This window comes from Nannobrachium achirus (assembly GCF_963921795.1).
Source record: "Nannobrachium achirus genome assembly, chromosome: 16".
NCBI lineage: Eukaryota > Metazoa > Chordata > Actinopteri > Myctophiformes > Myctophidae > Nannobrachium > Nannobrachium achirus.
In genome coordinates this window covers 3195264-3217127 of record NC_137823.1, presented here as the reverse complement: position 1 = coordinate 3217127, position 21864 = coordinate 3195264, and the positions used below count along the sequence as shown (strand labels likewise).

Genomic DNA, 21864 nt, shown 5'->3' with positions numbered 1-21864 from the left:
ATCTAGTGCAAGAGTGTAATGAAAATAAATTAGTTCTGCATAAGTTTTACACTACAGAAGAAATGGCGAGCAGCATTCAGTGGACAGACAGAAGGAGAAATTCAACGCCGTCTAGCACTTTGCTACATGAGTACATGAGAAATGTACTGGAACAATTAAGGCAATATATGAAGACATATCTCACAGCATGGCAGAAAATGGGTTCACAAGGTCCTAACTGCAATGTCAGAGGAAAATTTTAAAAACACATAGAGAAAAGTCAAGTCATGACGCCTACGTTGTTACCACGGTAACTAAAGCAGATATGTCAACACAGGGCAGCTTTGGGTTGAAGTTGTTAACATCAGTCTGAACACACAGATCAGATCTGGTCACTTGCAAATGCAGTGACAACAGTCAGGTCAAAATATCATATTTGAGAACTAAATCTGATTCAGGCTCTTAATGGGTTAAAACGTCCTACTTATCGGTATCACACACACACACACACACACAATTGAAGGAACTCTCCCCGAGCCAGCAGCCAGTAAAAACACACAGTGCTGTAACAGAGTCAACGGGGGGGCAAGGCTGACCTAATAAACCACTAATTACATAAGCAGTTATCATGTGATACGCTTTGGAGCAGCTCTATTGTATGACTCTGTTCTCTGTGCAGCCGCCAGCACCTGCCACATCACTCCCAACTGGTCCTGATGCATTGTGGGACTGCTGCGCACACTCACAGCCACAGGCACGGATGTACGTTTTTCTGTTTTATTTTAAAAAAAAATTTTTTTGGGGGGGGGGGGGGTATTTTTCACTGCAATCGGCATATGTGATTTCTCACGTTCTGTGTGTGTGTGTGTGTGTGTGTGTGTGTGTGTGTGTGTGTGTGTGTGTGTGTGTGTGTGTGTGTGTGTGTGTGTGTGTGTGTGTGTGCGCGCGCGTGCATGCATGCGTGCGTGTGTGTGTGGTCCCGTGCCTGGCCACCGTTGTTGCCACGTCTGCTTATTATAAGCGACTTTGGGGTGATTTTTCTGTGAAGTTGCTTGTAAATATTGGTAAACTGCTACTACTACTACTACTACTACTACTACTACTACTAGTACTGTGGGTTGTGTGGCTTCTTTCTAAAGTGTAGTTGCTTATTTAGGCATGCTTAAAAAATATATACAGTATATATATTAAAAAGTATATATTATTTAAAGTGGTTCTCAAATATTTTCACTGAATGTTTTTTGTGCCAGGCAGCCCTGTATCGGATTTGTTTGAGTTTTTATAAATAGCAGATCTACAAGCTCACGACGCATCGTGAAGCGACAGGCTGTGAGCTTGTAGATCGTCCCTTTTCAAACAGCATATGAAAATGGCCAAAGCATATATGGTTTTTAAGTGACCTAGTTGCTTCTTTTGGGCACGTTTTCCTGGACCTGGTTTCGCTTGTTTCTCTCGCAAAGCCTGGCAACGCTGCCTGGCCACCTGGAGTGCAGGGGCCCAGCGGGGTCTTCTTCAGGGACAATGAGAGGCACAAGCCCCGCCCCCACAGGAAGAGCACGCATGGAGGTGACCCCGTGAAAAGGTCAAAGGTCACGGTGATTTCCTTGATGAGAAGAGGGCCAACAAGGACACCAGGGACGTGCAGAGAATGTTAGAGAGGCAGGGGCTGGAATTTCTAAAAGGGCCTTTTGGTGGAAGCACCGAAAATAGCGACGCGTTGTGAGCTTGGAGGTCGGCTATTTTCAGTGCTTCATAACACACTGAACTAAGCTTAACCAAGTGAATACTGGAGATGTGGCGTAACGGCATGGATTTCTACACAGAGAGGGCAATTCTTTCAACATAAAATGCTGCATTCAAGTTCAGGAGAGTTTGGATGAGGCAATTCTCTTGAATGCTGCCTTCAGGTATGGCATGGAAAGAGGGGCATTTGCATTTCTTTCACCATAGTAAAAACTGCATTCATGGTCTGGAGAGGGCACTTTTTACAGACGGATAAAAGGGCATGGGCTCAAGCCCTCTTTGATGTCTATGTGTGCACGACACGTGCCTGAGGACACTGGTACCGTGGCAGGAAACGTACAGTCACACAGAACCACACGTTTATTTTGACTACCTCTGTGCGCATGCACGTGCAAATGACCATATATGGCCACGAGAGCACAAGACGCAAGTTGGCACCTCGACGGAGAGCAGTCTAGTTGTTTAATGCAACCATTTAATTTATGAACCACTTTCAATTTGGCGTCCCAATTTTGGGAATGGTATTAGGCACTATGTCAGTATAGGATCTACAAGCTCTTAACGCATCGCTTGGCGATGCATTGAGAGCTTGTAGATCCCCCTATGTCTTTCTGAAATAACGCCTCTCTGCACGTCCGCACCCGCACACAAGCACACCTTATTTTGTGTTCTATTCAAAAATAACTGCTCCGTGAGGGTCATAACACCGGACGCCGCGTGGTAAATGTTTTGCCGACGTCGCAGGTTTATCTTTCCAACGGGGTGCTGTTGCCATAAACAGAGCCCTCTGTCATGGGACAGCCTACATTCACATCTTATTGGTGGTTTAGAAAACAATCCACGAACAAGGAACATGCACTCGCTGCCCCAACACACCACCAAAGCTGCGTGCGTTCTCCGCTCCATTTGCGTCAACACATGCAAGCGCTTTTCATTCAATCCCATTTGCCTCCGCGGTGCCTTAATGAATTGATAGGTCGAGTCGCGGCCCACTTTGCAACAATAACCAACCAATCAATCACCTTCCCAGGCAGGAAGTCCTGCACTTGACCCCTCCTCCCCTGCGTTGTCGGGGTCTTCTGAGCGCGCTCCGTCAACACCTCGCTCCGTATACCCCCGCACCCCTCCTCCCCCCTCCCATGGCATAATGGGAGCAGTGCCCAATTCCTGCCAACAAAGGCGATAGAGACGGAGGAGGCATAGCGGGGGGGAGGAGGGTGGCACATTCACCCAAAAGGAAGTCTGGGTAATCTCCTGTGGATGCTATTGTCCCAGAGAAAGAGGTGTTGATGGGAGCCTGTGTGTGAGCGAGCGAGTCAGTGAGTGAGTGCGCTGTGTGTGTGGTGCGTGTTTTGTGTGTGTGTTGTGGGGTACTGCTAGGTCTGTCAGAATTATTATTAGGAATCAGTATCTGCCGATATACCCATATTTCCGATCACAGCGTCAAATCCATAAATTCTTCTATTTATTGTGTTACTGTAGCAATATTTATATATTTAATGATTCTTCTTACAAAACATTGACATTGTATGTTAAGTACAAACATTAGGTGATTGCAGGCTGAGGTCCTTTAGTATCCAATTCAACTTGTAGGAGTTGAAGCTGAGGTTACATTCAGTCCCACTGATAAATATTGTGAAAATAGCTGATCTAGCTTGTAGATCGGCAAAGCTGATTGAGGCCCATACCGATCAAAGCCGATAAGAGGCATTATCAGCCGATCGCGATCACTCACCGATCAATCGGCACATCTCTATTGTAGATATGCTGTTTTCACTAGTTTTGTGCGACAAGGTCTTGTATGATGAATGGGGGCTTTGCTTTAAGTCCAAATTTGAACCTTGGAGATACGAGGTTTCTGCCCGACAGTGAAATTATGACAGAGGGGATCTCTGTCTGGACACGTGCATGCAGGGTAGGAAGAGAAACAGTGGGGGCACGGTGGCGCAGTCAGTAGTGCTGTCGCCTCACAGCTAGAAGGTCCTGGGTTCGATTCCTGCCGGGGGACACTGTGGGTGCTGGGGGCGTGTTCCCTCCTCCGCGTCATCAGTGCCCACACCCTAGGTGGGGTTGGCAAAAGGGCCTTTCTGTGTGGAGTTTGCATGTTCTCCCCGTGTCTCCTAGGGTAGATACCCTCACAAAAACATGCAGTAATCCTGGTCTCTATAAAGCCTCCCCCTGACCAGCCGGGGCGCCTGATGGAGGGGAATGGAACTGATTGGAATAACGTGTTCCTTTCACGCGCTACGTCCAACCGGGGAAGCTCCCCCTGTCAGGTGATAAGAAGCGGCCTGCTCACTCCTCATGCATTGAAGGAAGCATGAGCTCAGTTCGGGGCCCTCCCCAGGTTGGCAGAGGGAGAGTAGAGCCCAGGATCACAGCTTAGGCAATTGGCACCGGGTGAAAAAATGGGTTACAAAAATCGTGGGATAAAAATTTAAGAGAAAAAAAAAGGAAGAGAAACAGAGTGGCAGGAGGAAGAGAGAAACCAGTCGGGCCCCGGCTAGGGGGGCCCCTCTCTCTCTCTCGCTCTCGTTTTAACTATTCAAAAGCCCCCTTTCCACTGCAGCTTTAGCACCACACTACACACTAAACCAGGGGTCTTCAACGTTTTCAGGCCAAGGACTCCTTAGTTGAGAGAGATAGATGAAGCAGGGACCCCCACAACCTTCGTGGATTCCATATAGTTTCATCATTTGACAGCACAGTCATCAGTGTATTTTTTTGGATTCATGTCAATTTGTGTTTTCAGATATTTAACCACTTTAACCGTCAATACTTAATAAAGTTGACCTTTCACTCTTTACTTGTTCTGCTATTTTTCCCCTCTACAAAAACTCTTTGCCGAAAATAGCTGATCTACAAGCTCACAACGCCTCGCAGCGCGAAGCGTTGTGAGCTTGTAGATCTGCTATTTTTGGCTAAAGTTCTCAGAATATGGACGCTAGGGTTCAAGTGATTAATATAAAAAAGGAGGGAAAAAAGTTTCTATCACTCAAAGATTTGGAGGGCCCCCTGTAGTAACTCTGGTACCCCCTGTTGAAGACCCCTGCACTAAACCACAACACACTACACCACACCACATAAAATATCTACAATTTCCATTACACAAAGGTACCTCTATCAGTAAGAAACAAATTGACCCTTTTAACTGTGATTATAACACAATATAAATTTGTATTACAACTATCCTAATTATAATACACTATAATGGATTATAACTGTGATTATGATGCACTATAATTTATTATAATGTATTACTAAGATAATTATAATACACTATAATAGATAATAATTGTAGTGGTTATAATAACACAATATCCTGGTGGTCTAAATGAAAAGTCAGTGAGTGATCAGTCATTCTGAAGTGTTTGGCCCTGTTTGGCCTCGCTCAGACCTACTCTGGATTGGATACTTTTTAGTACCACGTTTGGCACCACTTTCACACCACTCTACCCAGGTCCTTGTAGTGGAAAACCTGGCACAAGTGGGGTGGTGTGGCTGAGGGCCATGTCAGTGGAAAAGGGGCTTTAGGAATCAGCAGACGTCATCATGCTTGGGGCATCTGGTTCCCATCACTCTGGGTTTCTTGTCATGCCTGTACGGCCGTATGGGAGAACAGATCATGTCTGTGGTATGTGCTTCCTATGCTGCATATGCTGCTCACGTGAACATGGCAATTCCACCAGGGATAGGTGGGGGGGAGGGGGGGGGGGGGTGTTAAGACAGGGTCATGCCTGACTGATGCTCGGTCCTACAGCGGTGCCGCGTGCCAGAAATCGCAGATTTACAAGCTCACGACTCTGGGTGGCTGCGACGGGTTGCGAGGTTGTAGATCGGTTGTTTTTCTGAAGGATTTGTGGTCAAGAACATAAAGAATTACACTGTAAAATTGTACACAGTAAGTGTTAATTAAACTCTCCAAAAAATGTTACTCTCTCTTGCTTTAGGAGTTAATCAAAGAAAGACAGAACAATACAGTAAACTAGAGAGGTGCGCTTATATCTGTCAAGAGAACCTCGCTCTGACTTAATATTAATAATGACTTCCGTAAGGAACTATATATTCGGACATCGGCGGAGCGACGGGACTGTGGATCTGAGATTATCCACGAAATGAAAACGTTTCACTCAAAATTGTATAAAAATACCAGGGGATAGACTTCTTTGGCATACTGTCAGAGTGCAGAAAGAAATGTGGCCTGATGGGTCCAGTGGTTTAGAGATTATCCTCCCCAGGCAGACAGACTCACAGAGAGAGGCCATCGGCCTGGCACAGATAAAAAGGATGGTCCACCCCTGAGACGTCATGTAACAGCAAACCCAGCCGCTGGCATTTGACCTTACTTCACCATCTCGCTCAGTGATTCCCCATCCGCCACATTCCTATGTCTAAATGATGCCCTGCTCCTCATTAAATCACACGTGCTGCTCCTTGGTACGTTCAAACCGCAAAATTAATGATAAAAGTAGCATGCTGTTGGCCAACTTTAATCAACGGACCAAGCCTAATCAAGGACTTGCCGCTTGTTGCTTTGATCTGAATCCATGATATAAAAACTAAAAGTTTTCGGGATACTTTTAGTTTTAGTGTAATTATAAATTAACTCTAATTGAACAGTTCCACCAGTTTGAATGGATAGCAGGATAACAGGATAGCAACTAGGGCATTCACCAAATATTCGAATATTTGAATATCAAAGTCACTATTCGACGTTGTTCACTGAAGTCGAAAATTAGCTTTTTTTTTATTATTGTTTTCTCCTTAAAAAATATACAGTTTATAAAGCTTGGCTAGATAGGAGGCCATAAGAATGAGTTATCAATGCCCCTGGTGGATGAATGTGTTAATGCTCTATACCAGGGCTTCTCAAACCTTTTTAGGCCGTGACACCCAAAATAAACATATTTGAACTGGGGACCCCCACCCTGACAAGGACTTGGAATTGTAGGTATTACATTTAATGTGACTCGGTTCCACAGATAAATATTGTGAAAATAGCAGATCTACATGCTCACAACGCCTCGCAACGCGAGGCGTTGTGAGCATGTAGATCGTCTATTTTCACTATGTTCGCCTCTTGCTTACTTAATATTTGACAGTTTGGCCAGTCCTGTCGAATATTCGACTATTCGAATACTTTGAGGTCGAATAATTCGATTACTAAAAATCACTATTCGTGAATGCTCCAATAGCAACGCACAGGGGTGACAGCTAAACGTCGGGCAGTTCAGCGCGTCCATGTGAGACACTTCCCGACATGACAGTGACAAAGTCGCCGGCGCAGCTGGAGTGAGAATCGTTCCGCGGCGATGAAGAAGTGCTGCCCCGCAACGCAAACGCCACACTTACAGGAACCAGTCAAAAAAAGGAACCCCACCCTGCTCTTTCCTTCATTGTTCTTAACCCATTTAGGCCTAGAATTATTGAATGCTTTAACCAGTGAAAAATAGCAGATATACAAGCTCACAGCGCGGCACCGAGTGCCGCGCTGTGAGCTTGTAGATCTGCTATTTTTGAAAAAGTCGTGAAAATGTGTGCAAATCTTTGAATGTATGTATTTTCAAAGCAAACGTTTGTAACTCAAATTTTGCTTCTGGGTGGTCCCTGGAACTAAATATTTTGAGATGGGTGTCCGTGGCCAAATAAATATCATTTTGGGGGTCCTTCACATGAAAAGGTTTAAGAACCACTGACATAGTAGTCTCTCAAGAACAGACTAACTGAGCTCCAGTTAAGTGAAAAGCACCTTTTCTTTGACGATGGCTCGCCAGATTGCTGACATAGAAACATAGGGTTTTTCAAAAAACCTTAGAAGGATTCAAAAGACACTTATAGAAATAGCAGATCTACAAGCTCGCAGCGCGGCACTCGGTGCCGCGCTGTGAGCTTGTATATCTGCTATTTTTCAATAGTTAAAGCATAAAATAATGATACACAATAGTGCTCTCTCTCTCTCTCTCTCTCTCTCTCTCTCTCTTTCAGCCTCCCTCCCCACAACAGACACAAAGCCAGGAAGGAAGCATTGACGGCGCAGCAGAGAACAGAACAGCCACTGAGCTGCGTTACGGGTCAGTCAGAGGAAACCCTCCATGGGTTTCCTTCAGACACTGCAGGGACCGTACGTGACGGTCAGTCTCGTCTGGGGAAGGAACCGGCCAATGAGTCAGGTTTGAGATGATGTGCAACGGGGACAGTGTGTGAAACATTTGACCTGAAACACAATATTTGTATCCAAGTAATCACAGAGGCCATGAGTTGCGAAACCCCAAGACATGACTGGAGGACAGCAATATTTCTCTGTTGATTTTACCAGTAAGACTCCCTAATCGGGAGATAAGCGACCGTCAGGTCACATGTATACACAAAGAGGGCTGTAACTGGCATTGGTTCCTAGTTGTGTGGCCAATGTATAGTTTTGGTTGGCTCAGAGAATGTGGGGTGTACCGATTTTCGTGATTTTAGGGCAAAATTTGTAGGAGCAGTGTCCAAAAATGTGTTTGAAAAAAGCGGCCTGACGGAGTAGTGTCCAGAAAAGTGTTATAAGAAATCGGCCTCAAGGTGGCGCTAAAGGAGACAGATCCATGTTGAAGAGATGAGTGTAGACATACTGTGTACCGATTTGCGTGATTATAGGGCAAAGATTGTAGGAGCAGTGTCCAAAAATATGTTTTGCAAGAATGGGCCTCATGGTGGCGCTAGAAGAGGGGCATGTGAGAATTGGTGGGTGGAGGTTGTAGTTTGGCAGGCAAGGAGTGTGTGTGTGCAAAATTTGGCATGGATCGGGGCAACGGTTGCGGAGATATGAGCAGGGCAAAAGTGTGACGTGTGACGGACGGACTGACTGACTGACGGACGGACAACCGGTGGAGGTTTTGGTAGTAAATACGACCTGACGGTCGCAATTAGCATTTAATCTAGGGTGACCATATTTTCAGCCGTTCAAACCGGGAAGCGAACCACTGCTGCCAAAAACTGGGACCCTCAAAGCAATGCGCACGTTACCGTGCACGTGCGTGCCCATTATCCAACGTTCGTGCACGCGCACATACACGCAGGGTTGCATACAGGCAGTGAGTGATTGACAAACAGTCTCAGCGTTGAATTCAGACACGCAATGAATTTGTTCATGTTTTCTGGTTGGTTAGGTGAGCATGTTTAGCCTACATGAAAAGAACATGATAAATGTCTATGCAACCACTGAAAACAGCTATTATTTTAATTCTGCCGAAAACCGGGACAATTTTGTAGTGAAAACGGGACTGTCCCGTCCAAACCGGGACGTCTGGTCAACCTAATTTAATCAAGTTTTTGATTCTATTGTGTAGTGAGTTAAAATTCATTGGTGATAGAACCCTCCACTGTCTGATCATCCAATTCCTTTCAAACTGATGTGTTCTTCAGTGAAGTGGTTTGACTCTAGAGTTTTCCACCCTAAAGTGGTGGCACTATATTCTGTAAGCAATGGCCTTCGGCTGGATAACAACTTCAACAAGTTGTCTTTATATTCTTGCAAGAGAAACTGTGAACCATCATGTCTAGAAAATTAGGAATGCTCGCATGCAAGCGACTTGGCGATAAGGCCAAAACATCAAGTCACATTGCCACAACGTACAGAGCGACCTTCTTTTCAGGAGATTTCTTTTCAGGAAACTGACAGAGTGCAGCATACATTCGAAAGTGGTCTGTTTCATTGGCATGTCATCGGAATTTCTTCATGATCGTTCCGCCAACGTTATTTTTAGGCACAAAAAAGATAAACAAGATATGAACAAGATCTTGTACAACAAGATGTACAAGATATACACTACACCACTAAGATACCCATGTGCCTGACAAAATACTTTAAAAACGTTGAGGACGTCCACATTTACAACAGCAGAGGCAGCGCCACAGATCACGTTCAAACCAAGAGTCAAATCAAACAAAGGGTCAAACTCGTTCTCCTGCTATACCACCAAAATGTGGAAGGCCTTACCGAAGGCCTTAAAGGAGAGTAAATCCCTAGCATCCTTTAAAATCGTCCTGAAAAACCACTTACAGGCGGCAGCCGCTCGTAACTGGTACAAACATATCTAGCCCAGGCTAAAGGCCCATTCCCACTGGGCCAGATAACAGGAAAAAAAATCTCTTTCTCCAGATATCTTTCCATTCAAAGTGGATGGTAGATACAGATAAAAAAAAATATATGCCACAGATATTTATTTAGATCTGCTATTTTCACAATATTTATCTGCAGAACCGAGTCACAAAATCACTGGATGTAATACATACAATTCCAAGTGCTTGTCAGGGTGGGGGGTACCCAGTTCAAATATGTTTATTTTGGGGGTCACAGCCTAAAAAGGTTTGAGAACCCCTAGTATAGAGCATTAACAAATTCATCCACCAGGGGCATTGACAACTCATTCTTATGACTTCCTATCTAGCCAAGCATTATATACTAAATATATTTTTAAAGAGAAAACAATAAAAAATTAAATAAGCGAATATTCGACTTCGGTGAACAAAGTGGAATAGTGACTTTGATATTCGAATATTCGAATATTTGGTGAATGCCCTATTTCTACCTACATGTACACCCGAGGTCAGAGGTCAGCTCACAGACGTAGCGTTTTCCTGGCTACTCACACAGCATCCCATTCATCCCAGAAGTTGAACTTTTTCATGTGTTCCACTGACCTCCAGGGCTCACCATGGGCGAGGTCACTGACCCGTTGCACAAGCAGTCACATGAGATACCTATCAATCACATGGAGCGCATCTGTGCATGCTTATCTTTCCACGCCAAAGCGGACCCCCAACACCCCCCCCCCACCCAACCCCCTCTCCCTCCTCAACCGTGGACTCGCTGCAACGGCTAAGTGTGATTCATGCTACAGGGGTGTCGCACCAGATTCTGGGATGTTCTTCATAGGGGGAACTGGGAACGCATTATTTTCTGCTTTAACTATTGAAAAATAGCAGATCTGCGAGCTTGCAGATCTGCTATTTTTGAAAAAACCTGTGAAAATTTGTGCGAATATTTCAAATCCTTCTAAGGTTTATTTGAAAAACCTATGTTTCTATGTCAGTGCTGCTCAAACTTTTTCATGTGAAGGACCACCAAAATGATATGTATTTGGCCACGGACCCCCATCTCAAAATATTTAGTTCCAGGGACCCCCCCAGAAGCAGAATTTGAGTTACAAATGTTCGCTTAGAAAATACATATATTCAAAGATTTGCACACATTTTCACGCCTTTTGCACACATTTTCACGACTTTTCAAAAATAGCAGATCTACAAGCTCGAGCTCGAGCTTGTAGATCTGCTATTTTTCAATAGCTAAAGTATAAAATAATGAAGGCCCCTCCACCTTGGGCCCTAGTAACGCCTCTTGTGACGCCTCTGTTCAACAGACACACATTTTCAGTTCAGGGGCAGAAGGGATGCTTCACAGTTCTCCCATACACATTACAACAATAGATCACCAACGGGGGCCGTTTTTACGTACTTTCTGTCGGTCTCCGGTGTGGACACCTCGCTGCTGAAGCCTAGCGACTCCTGTGGGGGCAGAGAAGAGGAACCACTGTCAGATAGATTCAATCAGAGTTCCTGTCACGCAGCCACACCATAAAGGATAAACCAAGATGTAGTGCTTTCTTCTTGTATTTTTATGCCTGTGTTAAAGGGGCCATGACATGCCTCTGGACGTATGCATCATCATCCAGGGGAGGATGTGGTTGTAGGGTTAGGGTGAACGCAACAACTGAACTGGTAAATGGTAAATGGTGCATTAGAACGATACAAACACATTAGAAAGTAACATCAAAGGTGATACACCCTCCACTACAACCACATGAACTCACTTTTCTGAGCCTAATTATAAAATAACACGGAATGTTGAATGTTCTTTTTTGGGGGGTGTAATTGAGGTCAGGAAAAAATAAATATATTTTTTATTTTTTTGATTGCATGACCCCTTTAACACTCAGGACGCCACCATTCACTTACGCTTTATTTTGAAGAGCCCCGGAAGCTCCGTGTGTGTGCACGTGGGTGTACACTGACGATCCAAGATGGACGTCTGTTTGTTTACAAACGGTCGCGAAAACTAAAATCCTAACCGGGGCCGACCATCACGGCATAGTGTCGCCGTGAAGACAAGCTGATCTCGGCCTCCTCGGCGTTATTTGCACCTTATTTCGAGATAAAGCCGTTTTTATGTTTCAGTATAGAATAGGAGTCAATGGATAATGGCCGCTCTCGGTTGCTTCTGGCTGCGTTGCGTCATGACGTATGCAGTTTTTTCTTTCACCAGCACCCGTAGCAAGCGTCTGAGATGCGGGTTACCATGGAAACCTTATCTCGTCTGTGAACGTGTTTGGCTACCGAGAGCAGCCAAACTGTTAAGAGTGTGATGTGTACCATAATATGTACGCTTTCTCACCTGTATCTCAGAGCGGAGCTGCAGGGAGGTGGTGCTGGCATCCAGTTTCTCCTGAGACAGAGAGACAATATGTTAGTGTTTAAAAAGAACTGCACTGAAGAGAAGGGGTGAAGACATCTAAAAAACACTGGTTACAGGTTAACCAATTAAAATCCTTTAATCTACTTAGGCCGTCTGAAAATAGCCCGTCTGCAAGTTCACCACACGACGCAATGCAATGAGCTTATTAGATCTGCTGTTTTCAAAAATAAAACAATTAAAAATGTCGAAAATGAATATTACTACTTATATTACTCATTGTACCATATCGCTGCCTTTTTTATATTCTGTTTATAACTGTGAAATTATTCCTTGGTATGCCCAAAACCCAAATAAAAATAGTATTAAAAAAAAAAAATGTCGAAAATGTGTAACTTGTTTTAGAAATGTACAAATGTTCAGCTTTAATGACATGCCCTAAATCAGGGGTTTTCAAAGTGGGTGACGGGGCACCCTGGGGTGCCGCGACAGCAGTCCAGGGGTGCCGCGAGATAATTTATTTGGACACTTGAAATAATATTTAGTATCATTTTAAACTTGAAGTACAAAGTTATTTTCTGTCAGTTCTAACCAAAATGGCTATTATCTCAACGTTTTCCTCGCAACATAATCACTCAAATATCGTCACTGTCGGGCAGAAACCTCGTATCTCCAAGTTTCAAATGTGTATGTCTTTTGGTAAAGCAAAGCCCTGCTTCATCCTACAAGACTGTCACACAAAACTAGTGAAAACAGCCGATCTACAAGCACACAACGCCGATGCGAGGCGTTGTGTGCTTGTAGATCTGCTGTTTTCACTAGTTTAGTACATTTTATAGATGATAAATACCAGTAAGACTCCCTAATCGGGAGATAAGCGACCGTTGGTCGCTTATCTCCATAAATAGGCCAAAAAGTAGTTTGTGCAAAATCGTCCTGATGGTGGCGCTAGATGGGACAGATGCGTTGTGATTACATGACTGTAGAGATACTGTGTACTGGTGTGCATGATTTTAGGGCAAAATCTGTAGGAGCAGGGTGACTGTAGAGATACTGTGTAGTGGTTTGTGTGATTTTAGGGCAAATTCTGTAGGAGCAGAAATCTTGTGTGTTGGCTTCATTGAGTTTGGGAGAAATGCCAATACTAGCATGCAAGATGCAAGCTCTCCTGCTAAAAGTAGACACACCCACAGGCAGATCTTGATAGTGGACCCAGGTCTGTTTATTTAAGCATGGAGGCTCATCCTTCCTGGACTCCCTGGTGTGAAGGGGTGTGTGTGTGTGTGTGTGTGTGTGTGTGTGTGTGTGTGTGTGTGTGTGTGTGTGTGTGTGTGTGTGTGTGTGTGTGTGTGTGTGTGTGTGTGTGTGTGTGTGTGTGTGTGTGTGTGTGTGTGTGAGAGAGAGAGGACAGGACAGTGGCAACATTCCTTGCCACTTGGCAGGTCACACATTATGTTTGAGAGAGAGAGAGAGTGTGTGTGTGTGTGTGTGTGTGTGTGTGTGTGTGTGTGTGTGTGTGTGTGTGTGTGTGTGTGTGACACAGAGAGAGCAGCCCCGTTGGGGTGGTCATTTGGTCATTTTTGCACATTTGGTAATTTTTTACACCTGGGGGTCCCCCAGGGACCTGGGGGTCCCCGAAACTCCGGGGGTCCTTGGAGGTTGTAGTTTGGCAGGCAAGGAGTGTGTGTGCAAAATCTGGCATGGATCGGGGCAACGGTTGCAGAGATATGAGCAGGGCAAAAGTGTGACGTGTGACGTGTGACAGAGTGACGGAGGGAGTGACGGAGGGACAGCCGGTGGAGGTTTGGATAGTGTGCAAGTAACTGCGACCTACGGTCGCAACAAAACGAACGGTTTTGGACATACAAGGTTTCCACCCGACAACGACGATATGCTATAAATATAAGGTGCTGGGGTGAAAATTATAATGTGGGGGTGCCTCGGATTAAAACAAATATTAATGGGGTGCCCTGAGACAAAAAAGTTTGGGAACCCCTGCCCTAAATAAGGATACCAGGGTGAAAGTAATTAATTGGCTGCGATATCAATGCCGTTCACACAGGCAGATATACACTACAGTACCTGCTTATCAAGAAAAACAAACAAACGCACGTGTACACGTTATCAACACACCCAGAGACGCACTAATGTCTGGTGAGAGTGTGTCAAGTCACGCTTGAGGCTGTTAAAAACCGGCAGCACTTGTTCTAAGTGTCGGGTAATACTATGACCTGACAGGGAGGTTACCTGACTTTCCCAACACAACAATGAACGATTAAAATGGCTCCACCGATGTCACGAAAGGCAGGGACTAGCAAACACAGCGGCGTCGTTGAGCTCCTCCCTCGTACGACGCCTGCGTCACGCGGTGGAATTCCTGCCAGCTTGCATATGGAGCAGTGGCTCTCAAACGCTTTTGTTTGAATCTCAGAGTTACAGACCTTTAAGGGTCCATTTGTAACCCCCACAAGGAACACTGAGGGTCCCTGGACCTCACTTCAACAGGGGGTCTGGGACCCCTAGGGGGTCCTCAGAGTTACTATAGGGGGTCCTCCAAATCTTGTTTGATAGAAACCTTTTTTTCTCCTTTTTTCATATTAACCGCTCGAACCCTAGCATCCACATTTCTGAGAACTTTTGCCAAAAATAGCAGATCTACAAGCTCACAACGCCTTGCACTATTTTCTGTAGATCGGCTATTTTCGGCAAAGAGCTTTGGTGTAGAGGGGAAAAAGAGCAGACTAAGTACAGAGTGAAAGGTCAAGTTCATTAAGTATTGACGGTTCAAGTGGTTAAATATCTGAAAACACAAATTGACATGAATCCAAAATACACTGATGATTGTGCTGTCAAACAATGAAACTATGGAATGTATGAAAAGGTTGTGGGGGTCCCTGCTTCATCTCTCCCTCAACTAAGGGGTCCTTGGCCTGAAAACCTTGAAGACCCCTGCTATAGAGTATATACAAAATAACATGTCTAACCATGTTTGACAGAACTGAAACGACAACAGATGAGTGCAAACGATGCGGGCGCAGTGTCTGCGAAAAAACAGAGTGGAATGCAACATGGATAAGAGTAATGTCCTGGCTTCAAAGCAACGACTAGAATACTAATAACCACCAGTGTGTGCCAAAAGCAGTAGGGAAAAAAAAAGCTAAGTTTGTCAACTCTTGGTCTCAAAACATGTTTTTGAGCTTCTCCAGTTTGGGAGCAACGTCTGTCAGGCCTGTTTTCATGGTTTAGCCCATTTAGGCGTGAACACATTATGACGCAATATTTTATGCTTTAACTATTGAAAAATAGCAGATATACAAGCTCACAGCGCGGCACCGAGTGCCGCGCTGCGAGCTTGTAGATCTGCTATTTTTGAAAAATCGTGAAAATTAGAATTTTGACCCGATTCTATAAGTGTCTTTTGAATCCTTCTAAGATTTTTGGAAAAACCCTATGTTTCTATGTCAGCAATCTGGCCAGCCATCGTCAAAGAAAAGGTCCTTTTCACTCAACTGGAGCTCAGTTAGTCTGTTCTTGAGAGACTACTATGTCAGTGGTTCTCAAACCTTTTCATGTGAAGGACCCCCAAAATTATATTTATTTGGCCAAGGACCCCCATTTCAAAATATCTAGTTCCAGGGACCACCCAGAAGCAAAATTTGAGTGACAAACGTTCGCTTTGAAAATACATATATTCAAAGATTTGCACACATTTTCACGACTTTTTCCAAAAATAGCAGATCTACTTGTATATCTGCTATTTTTCACTGGTTAAAGCATTCAATAATTCTAGGCCTAAATGGTCTAAAGCAGCTGTCCTCGTGGCCTGTGACTGTGTCCACAAGCCGCGGTGCGAACCGTTTCTACGGAACGGAGGCCGGAGGTCTGGAGAACCACAACAAATCTGGGACTTAGATTTCAACATAAAAAAACACGTGATTCTGTAAAAGTCAAACCCTCATGCTAAAAATAGTAGAGAAGGATTTGGTCCTATGAAAAAGCACCCACACTTGCATGGTTGTGTTTTTCCTGTAAGCTTATTTAGAGCTACAGCCTGTGTGTGTGTGTGTGTGTGTGTGTGTGTGTGTGTGTGTGTGTGTGTGTGTGTGCGCATAGGGGTAATCAGTGTTGTGCACATGTTTGTGTGAATATACAAAAAGTCACGTGTCAGTGGTATGTGTTTAAACATGGAGGTAGGTGTGTCAGTGGTGCTATGGTGTGATCGTGTGTGTGACTGCCTCTCTACACACAGACAGACATGCAGGTCTACAGAGCTGAACGCTTGAGGGAATTCACTTTTCCAGCGCTTCCTGCATGCTCTTGTACCTGGTCTTGTCATTCACAGTACTGATAGCCTGGGGGAAGTCGCTGCGAGGCAGCCTACTGCCCTTGGCCTTGTGGATGTGGAACCACATCTGAAACAGGCCATGGTTGGGGTGACTAGGATCTTTGACAGGCTTTGCTGACACAGTATCCATCGTATATGTCCTGTATGGAAATCTAACTCAATATACTATGACATCACATAATAGACACATTCTCAACTGTTTGATGGTCATCTTATTGCAATATTGATAGATATGTAGCCTATAAGACTAGTAAGACGCCTCAGGGCGACAAGCGACCTTGCCCTTGGCCGCCTGGCCAGTGATGTATATCGGACCAGTTCCCCATATATGGATGTGAAGTCCTGTTAGATATGGGCTTAATATTGATGACATCAGGGATCTCCATATATGGGCATAGAGTGGTTCCCATGACATCACAACATATAATCCCTTTTATGGTCATACATCCCAGTCTGAACCAGCCACACCACTGTGATGTCACCTGTTTATGCCCATATATGGAGATGGGATAGTGTTTTCTGCTGGTGTTTCAGTCCGAGTGTATCAAAGGGTGCGTTCGGAAATGCGCACCGGGTGTGTGCTCAGTGTAGTGAGTGCCTAAACCCAACCCTAATCCTAACCCTAACCTCAGTAAAACTATGCCTAAACCTAACCCTAACCCTAACCTTAACCTCAGTAAAACTATACCTAAACCTAACCCTAACCACACCCGGTGCGCATTTCCGAACGCACCCTTTGATACACTCGGACTGAATCACCAGCAGAAAACACTCTCCCATATGGAGATACCAGTTCTGAGTATCTGACATCACTGTGATGTCACAGTGATGTGTCAAGGGAACCACAGTGTCAAGCGTTATCCCTGCTCTGAGTATCTGACATCACTGTGATGTCACATGTGATGTCACAGTGATGTGTCAAGGGAACCACGGTGTCAAGCCTTATCCCTGCTCTGAGTATCTGACATCACTGTGATGTCACATGTGATGTCACAGTGATGTGTCAGGGGAACCACAGTGTGAGGCGTTACACAATACGGACAAGCTGAGCCGGTTCTGACAGTAAACTGCCACCTACGGTCACAATAATAGTTTTATAATTTACTGGTAAGCTACCATGAGGAAATAGAATGTGAATAAGTGAAAGTGAAAACGTCCATAAAGATTAGGGAACAGGAATATTATATTGCATAATGCTTTAAGGGCTATGACGATGCAACAAACAGGCACCATGGGAATGGTGCGAACACAGCCTTGCAATAGAGAAAGGCCGGCACAGACAGACCCCACTCCCAAGGGAAGATAGGCTATGTACCCACTGCACACAAAATGTGGTAGAAACAGAGCTACACTTTCTAACCACCTGCCCACTATACCAAGACATTAGAGACGCATACTTCCCACAGATTACACACACCCCAAGTGAATTTGAAAACTCGACCAATGATGAAAAACTCCCATATCTACTGGGAGAAATACAACAATGCGCAAACACAGCAGCAAGATTTGTGAACTGTTGCGACAAAAGAAGGCTAGAAACACAACCACCCTAAAGGCCCATTCCCACTGGGCCAGATAACAGATATCTGGAGATATTTCTCCAGATATTTTTCCATGCAAAGTGGATGGTAGATACAGATAAAAAAAATATTTGCCACAGATAAAAGTATCTGTGGCAAATATCTGTGGTTTTATCTGTATCTACCATCCACTTTGCATGGAAAAATATCTGGAGAAATATCTCCAGATATCTGTTATCTGGCCCAGTGGGAATGGGCCTTTAGGACCATAAACCGGATTGACATCTAGACCTACTGCACAGTATGAAACAGAGCTGATACCTTTAAATGCATTTTGAGAAAGAATAATGCTGCTATTTGTACCCTGTATATATATAAAATGTCACAATGCAACATAGCTCTGTTTACTCAATGCTGTACCCCTCCAACTGTATATATGTTTCCCATTTTCAACTGTTTTTTATTGTATTTGTGATACTTGCTTTGGCAATGTAAACATATGTTTTCTCATGCCAATAAAGCCCCTTTGAATTGAATTGAATTGGGAATGAGCTAGCAAAGGAGAAGTTGGCCATGCATCCCAGTATGCTGTTCATAGGGTTTACTCTAAGCTATGTCAGAAATGTGGAGGCTAGTGGTCTGTAGTCATACTCATACATCTTTGAGGATGTGCAAACAGCAGGGCAGTTCTTAAACCTCTTAAACTTCCCAAAGCTATGAGAAAAAAAAAACACTGAGTGAAAAGGAGTTCTCACTACCTCTTTCAGTCTGACTGCATGCCCTTGTAATCAGGGTAGCCACAACACAAGACATTCTCATGCTACAAACACTGATTTGGTTTTGTAAAAGAGGAAATTCCCTTCAAAAAATCCCAGATACATGCCATGTTGTGGATGTAATAGATGTTAAGGTTTTGTATCAAGTTCCATTTTCAACAATAGTGTTTACTTGTTACAAAACCTTCTAAAGTGTTCTGGATTTTTCTCATATGGGAGAGAATCTCAGTTCTATGACTTAGGATAATGACTACCAGAGCATGGTTTTCTGACATGTGGGAAGAGAGGCTGATATAAGCTCAATGCACAGATTCATACATCAGCTCAGACGTCTCAAGTGGGGCAGGGGTGATGCAGGTCAAGTCACTCCCCAATAGATGTCTGAACGCACAGCCCTCCTCTGGGAACTGAGAGGAGTGCTGTGAATGATTTCACATCAACTTCTGCCAAGGTACAGCAGAGAGCTATACTGTATAGTACCATTTGAGCCAGTGGTTCACACACATTTTAGCTTGCGGCCAAAAACCGAAATTTTACTTTTGCCCGGTACACAAGCTAGTGAAAACAGCAGATCTACAAGCTCACAACACGGCGCGAAGCGACACGTTGTAAGCTTGTAGATCGACTATTTTCACTGCTTCTTAAACATTTGTTTTCTAATTTATGGAATTTCTTAGATTTTTCTTTTATTTATTAATGTATACATTTATTAATTTATAAACTTTACTTTTTGGGGCATGTTTTTTTTTTAACATTTTGAAATAATTAAAAACTAAATGTAGGAAACAGAAAAATAAGGGACCAATAAAAATGTGTGTGCGTGCGTATGCATCTGAGGTCAAAGCCTACAGTAGCAGTACATGTATCTCAGCCTACATACAGAGTCAGTAATCTGATAGCTAAAGAGACAAGACATTTCTAGTGTTTGGTGAGCTTGGCATGGTGTTCTAGGACGGAGCAGTGAACATCGCATCCTGTGCATCCTGTGAACAGCTAGGTATGGCATTTCAGCAGGCACGTGCACACATAGACATCAAAGGGGGCTTGAGCCTCTGCCCTTTAATCCATCTGTAAAAAGTGCCCTCACCAGATCATGAATGCAGTTTTCACTATGGTGAAAGATATGCAAATGCCCCTCTTTCCATGCCATACCTGAAGGCAGCATTCAAGAGAATTGCCTTGTCCAAAGTCTCCTGGAACTCACAGAGAATAGCCGACCTCGAAGCTCACAACGCGTCGCAGCGCGACGCGTTGTGAGCTTGGAGGTCTGCCATTTTCGATATTTCCACCAAAAGGCCCTTTTAGAAATGTCCTGCCTCTCTAACATTCTCTGCACGTCCCCGCATTTTAGTTCAAGCTGATCTCTGATGACAGCGCAGCATCATCACAAAGGATGAATCATAGCTGGGCTTCCTCAACACGGTTCAGGAAAAGGAAGGTGTTTTTTATGATATTATCTAAATGGGTAAGTAAAGGATGACATCTACAGGAAACTGCCTCAGTGTCTCTACATTTGTACCTGGACTAAACAACGCATGCTTGCTAATCACAATGACTCCAGCTTCATTTCCTTGAACTGGGCTCGGACATGGGTGTAGCTGCCGCGTACCCCCGGCTAAGCTAGTAGTGAGTGACTCTGACGTTTATGGGGACTTAGTCAGAGAGGTGACATAACGTCCTCTAAGAGACCAGAGCCTACAGGTCATGTGAGTAACTTAGGACAACTTATAAAGTGCTGAGAGAGCTAAAAGCCCTCAGAATTAGCCAGAACCCTACACTTATCACAACAGTAATCACCAGAGTGCCAGACACAGCCATGACTGAACGCTACTGAGACAGTCTGTCTGGCTTTATCTGGAACTTTACAGTAACTTTAGGTTCATTTTAAGCAACAAGCCCACCGTGCGCCTGCGTCTGCATTTATCTGTTAGAGCGCTCAGCGAAGCAGAAGGAGAGGGACCGTCCGGAAGCTTCTCTGGGACGTAAATCACGAGAGGACGGAAGAGCTGCCGGAAGATTTGTCCGTCCGGGGGAATTCAGAGAGTCCCTTAAGTCATTCAGAACGGGTACGCATTATTGCGTATTATTATTTTATGCTTTAACTATTGAAAAAATAGCAGATATACAAGCTCAGTGTCCTTTGAATCTTTCAAAGGTTTTTTGAAAAACCTATGTTTCTATGTGAGTGGTGCTCAGACATTTTCATGTGAAGGACCCCCAAAATGATATGTATTTGGTCACGGACCCCCATCTCAAAATATTTAGTTCCAGGGACCACCCAGAAGCAAAATTTGAGTTACAAATGTATTCAAAGATTTGCACAAATTTTCATGATTTAAAAAAAATAGCAGATCTACAAGCTTGCACCGCGGCACTATTTTTCAATAGTTAAAGCATTCAATAATTCTAGACCTAAATGGACTAAGTCAGAGCGCAGGTAGCTGTCTGGTCATAAAAAACATTATTTACACAGAGGCCTACAAAGCAGTGGGTTGGGGCCCGACCATGTTGCGCTGCAAGGTGCTGGATGAAACCCTTGCTACGGCTATTATGAGTTTGTTTGCTTCAGTGAAACGACGAAACAATACGTCACAGCGAAGCTGCAGGCATGTGCACACAGACATCAAAGGGGGGCTTTTATCCGTCTGTATAAAGTGCCCTCTCCAGATCATGAATGCAGTTTTCACTATGATAAGAGAATTGCAAATGCCCTCTTTCCATGCCATACCTGAAGGCAGCATTCTAGAGAATTGCCTTGTCCAAACTCTCCTGAACTTGAATGCAGCATCTTATGTTGAAAGAATTGCCCTCACTGTGTAGAAATCCAGGCCGTTACGCCACATCTCCAGTATGGACTTGATTATGCTTAGTTTAGTACCGAAAATAGCCGACCTCCAAGCTCACAACGTGTGGCAGTGCGACACGTTGTGAGCTTGGAGCTCTGCTATTTTCAATATTTTCACCTAAAGGCCCTTTTAGAAATGTCAGCCCCTGCCTCTCTAACATTCCCTGCACGTCCCTGGTATTGTGTTTGTGCCCACATTATTCAAT

At 44.2% G+C, this 21864-nt stretch overlaps 1 protein-coding gene across 1 annotated transcript in view; it reads right to left on the bottom strand.

Annotated features, from left to right (window-relative positions):
* Window positions 1-21864, bottom strand: part of sash1a (SAM and SH3 domain containing 1a) — a gene marked incomplete at both ends in the record, with an annotated part of 456478 nt that overhangs the window by 75846 nt on the left and 358768 nt on the right. The window contains 2 exons of the mRNA XM_080744028.1: window positions 11219-11268; window positions 12155-12205. Of these exons, the coding sequence (XP_080600154.1) occupies window positions 11219-11268; window positions 12155-12205 (101 nt within the window). The remainder of the gene's footprint in view (window positions 1-11218; window positions 11269-12154; window positions 12206-21864) is intronic.